Genomic DNA, 10,243 nt, shown 5'->3' with positions numbered 1-10,243 from the left:
GACGACCCAGGCGGAGAGAGCCTCCTCATCATCCGCCAGCCCCTGGCTCTCCCCGAGCTCCTTGTCCAGCTCCCGGTGGGCGTGTTTGAGCAGGAAGCGCACAGAGCCCCTGACGATGTGCATCACGTTCTGGCAGCTGACCAGCAGGAAGGCCAGCAGCACCAGAGCGATCAGCAGCTGGGCTAGGAAAGCCCACATGGTGCCCGGCCCAACAGCCTGTCCCCCTGACTGTGGCAGTGAGCAGGACAGATCTGTCCCTCTCCTCTGTCAGCTTTTCCAACAGCCTGCCCCCAACCAGGCAGTGAGCAGGACAGATCTGTCCCTCTCCTCTGTCAGCTTTTCCAACAGCCTGCCCCCAACCAGGCAGTGAGCAGGACAGATCTGTCCCTCTGCTCTATTACCCTGCCCAACAGCCTGTCCCCCTGACTGTGGCAGTGAGCAGGACAGATCTGTCCCTCTCCTCTGTCAGCTTTTCCAACAGCCTGCCCCCAACCAGGCAGTGAGCAGGACAGATCTGTCCCTCTCCTCTGTCAGCTTTTCCAACAGCCTGCCCCCAACCAGGCAGTGAGCAGGACAGATCTGTCCCTCTGCTCTATTACCCTGCCCAACAGCCTGTCCCCCTGACTGTGGCAGTGAGCAGGACAGATCTGTCCCTCTCCTCTGTCAGCTTTTCCAACAGCCTGCCCCCAACCAGGCAGTGAGCAGGACAGATCTGTCCCTCTGTTTCTTGCCCAACAGCCTGTCCCCTGGCTATGGCAGTGAGCAGGACAGATCTGTCCCTCTGCTCTGTCACCCTGCCCAACAGCCTGTGCCATGCCCAGGAGAGCAGGACAGATCTGTCCCTTTTCCCTGTCACCCTGCCCAACAGCCTGTCCCCCTGACTATGGCAGTGAGCAGGACAGATCTGTGCCTCTGTCAACTTTTCCAACAGCCTGTCCCCCTGACTACGGTGGGCAGTCCTCTGTCACAGGATGAATGAAGCCCAGGGCTTTGGGGGGTCATTGGAATCACACCTGGCTCAGGTGACGCAGAGCAGCCACCTCCAAGCGTGGCTGTGCTGGGGAAAGGTGCTCACCTCACCTTGTACCTGCTGGCTCTGTGTGACCGTGGCATCAAGCCCACCACCCAGCCTGGCCCCCAGACCAGCTCTATTTCTAGCTCCAGCAGGCTGTTGGGCTGCCAGCCAGGGCAGACACTCAATAAGGAACAATTCTGGGAGGGTGACAGGGTTATAAATGGAGAGCAAGAGCTCAGGTATCAAGCACAGCAGGCTATTCTGGGCTGAGAGGCACCCCAAAGGGCAGGAAGTATGCCAGGGGAGATGAGGAGGTCTGCTGTCACCTGGTCTGCCTGACAGGCCGTGCAGCAGGCTCCAGGACAGGCTGTCCATGGGGTCACACCTTCCTGCAGGGCTGACTCCCCTGCTCCTGCTCTCACCTGCCCAAAGAAGCGGCTGTGGGGCTCCTCCTGCCAGCCGCCCGTGGGGTGCTGGGGCTGCCAGGCGCTGTCCTCTGCAGAGCTGACCCTCATCAGCTCCGTGGCTGCCACCAGGACCTGCTCTTGCTGCTGGCCCTGCGCCCCAGAGGCTGTGGCGTGCGTTGGGAGCAGCCTTCGGGTGACTCCCTCCTGCCAGGAGCCCGCTGTCAGGTCCTGTAGGCAGGAGATAAAGGAGCCTTCTGCATTCCAGTCCCTCAGCCTGGGCACCAGAGAGGGACAGGGATAGGGAGAGAGAGACAGAGAGAGAGAGGCAGTCAGCTTTGCACGGAGTGCTGCACCCTGAGCAGCAGCCGAGCTCGGGCAGGCACCACCTGCATCCCAACAGGCACATCTGCACCACACCTGCATCATCCCACAGGCACCACCTGCATCCCAACAGGCACACCTGCATCCCAACAGGCACACCTGCATCCCAACAGGCACATCTGCACCACACCTGCATCATCCCACAGGCACCACCTGCACCCAACAGGCACACCTGTATCACACCTGCACCCCACAGGCACACCTGCATCACACCTGCACCCCACAGGCACACACCTGCATCATCCCACAGGCACCACCTGCATCATCCCACAGGCACCACCTGCATCCCAACAGGCACACCTGCACCCCACAGGCACACACCTGCATCCCCAGGCGCTGCTGGGAGCCCAGCAGAAGCAGCACAAGGCACGCAGATGCACAAAAGGCACAGGCCACCTCCATGCCATGCTCCCTGCCCATCCCACAGCCTCACAGCTTGGCCAGGGGCTGAGGCAAGAGCATGCTGTGCTCTCGTGGTCTAGTGTGGTCTGGCTCTAACTCTAACGTGGTCTAATGCTGTGGGGCATTTCTGGGTGCTGCCAAGGACTTCATGGGCCCAGTGCCACTGGGAATGTGATGTCGCCCTGATTTTTTAAGATTTTCCAAGCCTTTTGATGTTCACATTCTTGTAATGAACTTTCTCACACACTTTCTGTAAATAACTCATTGTTTTGCATTCTTTTATGGAGGAGGAGAGATTTGATGGACTGTTGGTTTGCCCAGTGTCATTGGAGAGGTGGCACTGTCACCCTCCAATCCACTGTCACTTTTGGAAATCTATAAATGTTGGAGTCAGAAAATAAACTTCCCTTTTTTCTTCCCCTTGAGAGCAGCAGTGTGTGCTCGTGTTCTTTCATATTCTACAGTGACAACGTGGGAGGAGGCAGCCCAGGTTAGGGTTAGCTCTCCTAATACACCCTCCATGCAGGGCCTGGCTGGCTGGGGGTCTCTTCCAGGCGCCCCCCAGAGCATTGCCAGAGAGGAGTGAGCCCCAGGCATGGTTCTATGTACTCCAGAGCTGGAGACCAGCAGGGAAGCAAGCAAAGCAGGGAGATCATTGCAGCTGGCCCAGCACAGGGCAGTAGCTGGCAAAGCAGTTGTGCTCCCCTGCCACGCTCACCCAGGCTGCAGTACCTGTCTGCACTCTTCTCCACATCATGGCTAAAGGTAGGTGATGTCATGATCCTGGTTTGCACCTTCTCCTGAACTGAAACAAAAGAGACTTCACTCTCCGGGTCCTGCTCCCCAGTCCCTGGGTGATGATCACCAGATGGCATCTTCCCCTCTGGCCTCTGCCCCTCCTCCTGCTCTAGAAGGTCAATCAGGCCATTCATGGCATCTGAGTCCACTGTGTCATCCTCAACCAGGTCCATAGAGCCCATGTGGTCTGGGCCATGAGCATCTGCTAGGAGCTGCCCTGGGAAGCGGCCTTCGCTCGTGGCATCCGAGTCCTCAGCCTTGCTGCACTCCAGAGAGGAGTCCTCAGCAGTCACCAGCGAGGGGGTGAGCCCCGAGGACCACACCTGCATGTCGGACATCTCCATCAGGGCATCCTGCTCAGTGGCAGCCATGGGGATAGCATCCATGATGGCCACCTCATTCCAGTACTGGTCGGCACGCAGCGGGGATGGCAGTGTGTAATGCAGGGAGGCAGGGGACAGCAGCTCGTCCTGCAGTGAAGCGTAACCTAAATGGGCAGACAGAGGCATCATGTCCAGCAGCCACCCTCACGCACGCACAAGCACAGTGGGGCGAAAGGGAAACAGCTTCTGGGAGGAATGGCAGCCCCGAGGACAGCGATGGGCATGCCCCAGCCCCCTGTGGCCAGGCTGAGCAGGGCTGTGCTCACAGCAGATTTCACAAGGTCCCTGCAAACGCTGCCATGCCTCCCTTCACATCCTGGGGCTGCTTTGGGCAGGTCCTGGGGCTGCCTCCTCCCTGTGAGGAGGACTGGCCTGGTGTTCACACGATTCTCCATCCACACTGCAGGACACAGTGCCCTCTTTGCTACCCTGCTCCATCAGACCCCCTGGCCCCTGCCCACAGCCCCCATCCAGCACCAGCTGGCCATTAGCCTGGAGTTCACGTAGCCAAGTCTGGCAGGCACCAACTCTCGAAGCCAAACACTCTCCACAGCACGGAGGAGCAGGCTGGAAGTACCATGAGCAGAGAAGGATGGCCCCAGAGCATGCCATGCAACCCCAAGGCCCTGCAGAAGGCAGCCAGGGCCTCACAACCCCGCTGGTGTCTCCAGGGCTACAAACCATTGTCATGTCTCATGCCCAGGGCCATGTGCACAGCTCAGGCACATCCATATGAACCACAATCAAGCCAGGCACTCCCACCCATGCAGGTGGCTCTGCTCAGCCTTTTCCAGCTTTGAGCCATTTTTTCACCCCTGGGGATCAGCGGTGAAGCTGTTCTGCTCCCCTGGCAGCCAGGGAATGCCAGCCACAGCCAAGGCACAGGGTACAGCTTGGCACAGGAAGGGCACCTCACCCATGGCCAGGGGCATGCAGTGCAGTGCCAGCAGGGGAAGGAGCTTGGGACTGTGCAGAAGGAGGCCTGGGATGGCTGCCTGCAAAGCATGACAGCTGTCAGAGGGGCAGTCCCTGGTGCCATGCAGTCGCTGGAGCAGGATGCGGCTCCCAGAGGGCTTAGCTGAGGTGGAGACAGTGGAGACAGGCAGTGGAAGATGAGAGAAGGAGAGGCCAGGATGAGCTCAGAGGAGAAAGATGAAAAGAAGTGACCCACAGGAGTGCCCGCACCTGGCAGCACTAGGTGGCATGTTTGAGAAAACAGAACAAGGGGAGAGACAGAGAGGGAGAGAGCGATGAGCCAGCGCTGCAGGGCCACAGCCACAGTGCAGGGCTGCAGCAGCACAAAGCCCTGCCCCTGTCTGCTGGGCTGGCTCCCCAGCGTGTGCCACAGCTGACTCTGGCTGTGTCCCCACATCCAGGCCCCCTCTGCCTGGCACCCACCACCAGCTCCCCAGCCAGGGCTCAGTGAGCTCCACTGACCAGCTTGCACAGCCAGAGACACCTCTCACCTCTCACACTGCGATGAGGAACACAAGTCAACCCCACCTGGGGCGATTCTGAGAAAGCAGCATGGCAGAGCCAAGCTTTCTGCAGCACGAGCCCCAGTGAAGGGGCCACATCTGCCAGCAGTGCCTGGCGCCCACTCACTTCTCGGTGGGTGCAACCTGCTCAGGCGAGACACCAGCCCCAATCTCCGCACAGACTGTGCCCCCAGGGCCCTCCTGCGTTTTCCCTGCCAGGAGTTGGGGCTCACCATTCATCTGGGACGGTGAGAGGGAGTAGTCTCTGTCTGAGTAGCGCCAGCTCCCCTTGAGGCTGCGGCTCTGCCGGCCCGAGCCCTCCAGCATGTTGACGATCTCGCTGCGGTCGATGTTCCTCAGCGCCGTGTACAGGTTCTCAACTGCAGGGGGAAAGGTGGAGTCAGCAAACCAGTCACTTGGGGAGCGTGAAAAGCGCACGTGGTTTATGGCTGGCTTTTCGCAAATATTCAAACGAATATTGTATGTGTTGTGTTAGAAAGTGATGCTGTGTTAAGTACTGTGTTAAATGTAGTTTTAGGTTATAAAAATTGTTAAAATAGAAACGATGCTATGTAGGATACTTTTTTTAAAGAAAGGACTCGCAGCGAGATAGCAGCCACAGGACACCTGAATCTTTCAGAGGAAAAGAATTTATTGCCCTCTTATCAGAAGAAATGAACTTCTTCCCGCCTCGAAGGCGCTGTCAGGATTCAGAGGAAGAAGCTGACACTGACCAGACAGAATCCTGTGTTTGAATGGAATTTATGCATCATGGATGAGGTGTATGAATATGCAACAGGTTATTGTTTTTAAGGGTTAATCCTTTGTTAACGTGGGTCCTTTTTCGGGCTCGTGCTGCCCAGAAAAAGGTACCTGGACATCCATAACTCTTTGTATTTGTTGTCTCATATTGTCCTAATTCAAACTGTCCAAATTATTATTACTCTAATTGTATTACTATCTTTATAACCATTTTATTACTCTTAAACTTTTAAAATTTTAAAAACAAGCGATTGGCGTTTTTCGCAGGGAGGCACAGCCATGCCCCACACACCCTCCAGCTGGGCAGGGAAGGCAGATATGCATGACCCACCGCTGCAAAGCCAGCCAGTGGTCCCTGAAGATGCACACAGCGCTCTGCACAGCTCGCCCTGCCACCTCTGTGCCCGTGAAAGGGCACCACAGCTACTCACTCTTGACATTCTTGCCCTCACGGCTGGCCCAGAGGTTGAGTAAGGCGATGCTCTGCTCCAGGAGGGAGTTGGGGTTCTCCACACGTATCCTGTTGATGTCATCCACCCCAAACTGCAGCTCACGTGCCAGCTCTGGGGAAAACACCGGGTCAGTATCACACCTTTGGTGCCCACCACCAGGCTGGGGATGCTGTGAAGGGCTCAGCCAGTGAAGGACCAGTGCAGAGACCCTCTGATCCATAGAGCTGAACAGAGCCCAACATGCAGGAGCTGGGATGGGGCAGGGGTTGAAGCCCCCCAGCTCAGGCTGGCTGTGATGAGCACAGCAGGGTCTCATGCTAAGAACTGTGGGCTCCTTGGATGTGTGGCTGCGATGAGGAGCTGTACAACTCATAACAAAGCCCTAGCCTGGGAGCCATGCATGTGAACATGTGCACAGCCATGGGAAGGTTCATCTCAGTGCCCTGGAATGCTCACAGCTGGTAGGGGGCAGAGAGGGCCCATCCCTTACCAAACCGATGAATTACTAACTGACTCTCAACCCTCCAGCTATGGTTTATCAACCCAGTCACAAAACTAATAACACCTCTGGACAAAAAAGGACACAAATGAGCCCTAATTTTAACATCCCTCATAATCTTCCTCCTACTCATTAACCTGTAGTGGCAAAGCAGCCACTACACCTGGCAGCACACTGCCAGCCTCCCTAAGTGCCAGCGTTCCCAGGAGTGCTGTGCATCCTCAGAACGCTCAGGTGTGCACTCACCTGCCCAGCTGAGGCCCAGCTGCTCTGCTATGTCAACCATCTTCTGGTCTGCCTTGTCTGTGCTGCTCAGAGAGCCTGCAGGAGGAGAAGGAGTCACAGTTCAGCTGCACAGGGCCCTGCACCAGAGCAGTGAGGGGAAGGGGGTGCTGGCCCTGGGGGTCACACAGACCCTGCAGGCAGCACCAAGGGAACCTCCAGGGAAAGGGAAGTTGCTGTGAGTGCAACTATGACGGGATCATCCCAGCTTTGCAGGTGGTGAGTGGGCTGGGATGCTCCGAGCAGGCTGCATACCAAAACTGGTCTCACTTAGGATGCTGTATCGCTCCCGCAGGGACAATGGGGTCAGTGTCCTCCTTCGCTCATCACTGCCACTTCCCTGTGAAGGTGGTGACAAACCAAGGGGTCAACAGCCTGAAGAGAGGGCAGCAGCTCTGCCCTGACACGGCTGCTTCCCCTCCACCTCCTGAGCGGCATGATGTGGCCACGTGGAGAGGGTGAAGACAGCAAGGGCTGTCCCCTGCACTTGGGGAAGGGATGGGCCCAACCAGAGTGCCAAAGACCCTACACTGACCTTGCTGCAGGGTGGGATGCTGATGTTCAGGTGGCAGAGCACGTGCTGGAGGTCCTCGTATTTCATGGCCTTGCGCAAGAAGGACAGGGAGCCGCTGGCTTCCCTGCTGCTGTCCCTGACCTGAGAGCCAGAGCCCAGTTAGGTGCCTTGGCACCAGCCAAGGGCCCTACCTGCTTGCCCAGCCTCGTAGCCTGGCATTACCTTGATGGGAATGACGAGACGGTTCTCCCGGAAGGACTGGAAGAGGAAGCTGCGGGGCTGAGCAGCCTTCTTGACAGGCACCAGGTTCCCTGAGAGTTCCACGTGCAAAGGCATTCCCTCCACCACCTGGCCAGGAGCAGAAAATATGCTCAGAGCCTGTGCAGAGCTGCTTCAGGGCAGGTAACCCGGACTCTCCCAGCCAGGCCAGGGCCAGCCCCTTCCACTGGTATCAGTCTCTGTCACAGACACATTTTATGGAAAATCCTTTCCTTAGGATTTTTTCTCCTGAGAAGCTGAGAGGCCTCAGGAACAAAATGCAAACAATGGTTATCTGCCGCTGTGGAATGCAACAGGTGGACCTGTGATTGGTCTCATGTGGTTGTTTCTAATTAATGGCCAATCACAGTCCAGCTGGCTCGGACAGAGAGTCCGAGACAGAAGATTTTGTTATTATTCTCTATTCTATTCTATTCTATTCTATTCTATTCTATTCTATTCTATTCTATTCTATTCTATTCTATTCTTAGCTAGCCTTCTGATCAAATCCTTTCTTCTATTCTTTTAGTATAGTTTTAATATAATATATACCATAAAATAATAAATCAAGCCTTCTGAAACATGGAGTCAATATTCTCGTCTCTTCCCTCATCCTCAAACCCTTTGAACACCTTCACAAATCTCCCCTCACTTTGTTATCCCTCTCCCCTCCACACATGCTGCTGAGGGGACAAACCTCAATGTCCCTGCTGCGGGCCACCTCAGTGAAGTTCTCATGCTGCTCCAAAGTCTTGTCAACCTTGTCATCAGTCATGCAGTAGCAGCGCAGCCGGCCCTCCCGCGCGTCGTTCATCTTGGCAAACACCACGAATTTGGCCATGTAGGGCACAGCTGTCAGCTCCTTGTACAGCATGGTGGCAAAGTGCACGGCCTCAGCTGTGCGTGGGCAGTCGGCCAGCCAGAACCTGTGGGAGATTTGGGTCAGGGGGCTGCTGGGCAGTGGCAGCTGCCCCCATCCCCCTCAACTGTCACCAACATATTTTCTGAAAAATCCTCTTTGCCCAGGATTTTTCTCCTGAGACGCCTCAGAGAAATAGGAAAACAAAAATTATCTCATTTGCTTCTCCTGTGTTTTGCTGCTTTTGGAATGTGGTCTGGAGATTGTTTATCCAACACGTGAATTGTTTTGACTTAATGACCAATCACAGTCAGGCTGTGTCGGACTCTGGAAGGAGCCACAAGATTTCATTATCATTCTTTGCAGCCTTCTGTCTGTATCCTTTCTCTATTCTTTAGTATAGTTTTACTATAGCATTTTTAAAATATAATATAATATAATATCATAAAATAATAAATTAGCCTTCTAAGAACATGAAGTCAGATTCATCATTCCTTCCTGCCATGGGGGACCCTGTAAATCCCACACTCAACAGCCAACTGGACTGCAAAGGAAGCCCCAAGAATTCTGGACACAGGGTGTAGCCCCATCTTGGATGGAGACCCAGCCAAGTACAAATAATGATCCCCTTCCTTCTGCATACCCAGCTGTCATGACTGTTTCCAGAAATTCGCTCAGGGGGTCTCAAAGCTAGAGGAAACCACCCTGCATGTAGGAATAGGGCAGCACAGCACCAGGGGTAAGGGGCTTCTCCTAAAGGCTGTAGCAAGGCCCAAGGAGCACCAGATATCCTCAGATGGGCACACTTTTGCCCAGGACTCACCTGGCAGACACATTGGTGGTAAAATTAGCACACTCATTTTCGTAGACTAGCTTTGTGGTGCCTGTTATGTCTTCCCACTGGGCTTGGGCTGTCCCTCCTGCAGCAGAAAGCAAGGGTGAGCATCCTGTCTTTCCATAAGCCTGGGCTCTGCATCCCTTGGGCATTTGCTTTCTCCACAGGGGGAATGAGGTCCAGGAGCTGCACCCGCTGAGGCAGCCCAGCCCATCCCCATGGAGAGCACGCTTGCAGCCTCACCGATCACACTGCAGAGCAGACGGAGGCTGGTGGTGTCGCCCTCGCCGCTGTCTCGGGGATTGTCCTTCCAGGATGGCGGCAGCGGGATCCGGAGGCCGATGGGGCGGTGGAACTTCCTCCGCCGCGGCTCCACAGTGACAATGGGGCTGAAGGTCGCTTGGTTCCCCAGCAGCTTGGTCACCAACTCATCAGGCACAGGCTGTGCCTGTGGGGAGCACAAGGGTGGGCATCAGGGATGGCTTTTCCCCAGGCTGGGGCACAGCCTGGGCTTGCAGAAGCACGTCTGAGCCCCAGGCCAGGCTCTCTGAGGCTCACCTGCAGGGCCAGCCTCACTCTCTTGGTGACAGCGGCGTCTGGGAAGGTGGCCTGCACCATGGGCACCAGCGTGCTTTTCAAACACCCTCCCTCAGGGCCAATCATGTCACAGTCCTGGCAAATCCGGGACATGACCACAAAGTAGAGAGGGAAGTCGGTGGTGATGATGCGGCAGACCCTCTTCTTGTCCAGCTCCTCCTGGCTCTCCAGCTCTGCAGGGGCAGCACAGCCATCAATCAGTGCTCATACACCAAGCCTGTGACTGTCACTCAATGCTCACACACCAAGCCTGTGGCTGTCACTGCTCACACACCAAGCCTGTGGATGTCACTCGAAGCTCCTCCCGCCAACCTGTAGCCT

General features: G+C 56.0%; 1 protein-coding gene across 1 annotated transcript in view; it reads right to left on the bottom strand.

Moving 5' to 3' along the window:
- Positions 1 to 10,243, bottom strand: part of ANK1 (ankyrin 1) — a 44,371-nt gene that overhangs the window by 4,262 nt on the left and 29,866 nt on the right. The window contains 12 exon segments of the mRNA XM_031063821.1: positions 1,438 to 1,696; positions 2,938 to 3,490; positions 5,098 to 5,244; positions 6,058 to 6,189; positions 6,824 to 6,898; positions 7,115 to 7,199; positions 7,395 to 7,514; positions 7,596 to 7,721; positions 8,329 to 8,557; positions 9,314 to 9,410; positions 9,569 to 9,773; positions 9,884 to 10,095. Of these exon segments, the coding sequence (XP_030919681.1) occupies positions 1,438 to 1,696; positions 2,938 to 3,490; positions 5,098 to 5,244; positions 6,058 to 6,189; positions 6,824 to 6,898; positions 7,115 to 7,199; positions 7,395 to 7,514; positions 7,596 to 7,721; positions 8,329 to 8,557; positions 9,314 to 9,410; positions 9,569 to 9,773; positions 9,884 to 10,095 (2,240 nt within the window).

Source organism: Geospiza fortis, unplaced genomic scaffold (assembly GCF_000277835.1).
Source record: "Geospiza fortis unplaced genomic scaffold, GeoFor_1.0 scaffold417, whole genome shotgun sequence".
Classification (NCBI taxonomy): domain Eukaryota; kingdom Metazoa; phylum Chordata; class Aves; order Passeriformes; family Thraupidae; genus Geospiza; species Geospiza fortis.
This window is presented reverse-complemented; position numbering and strand designations above follow the sequence as displayed.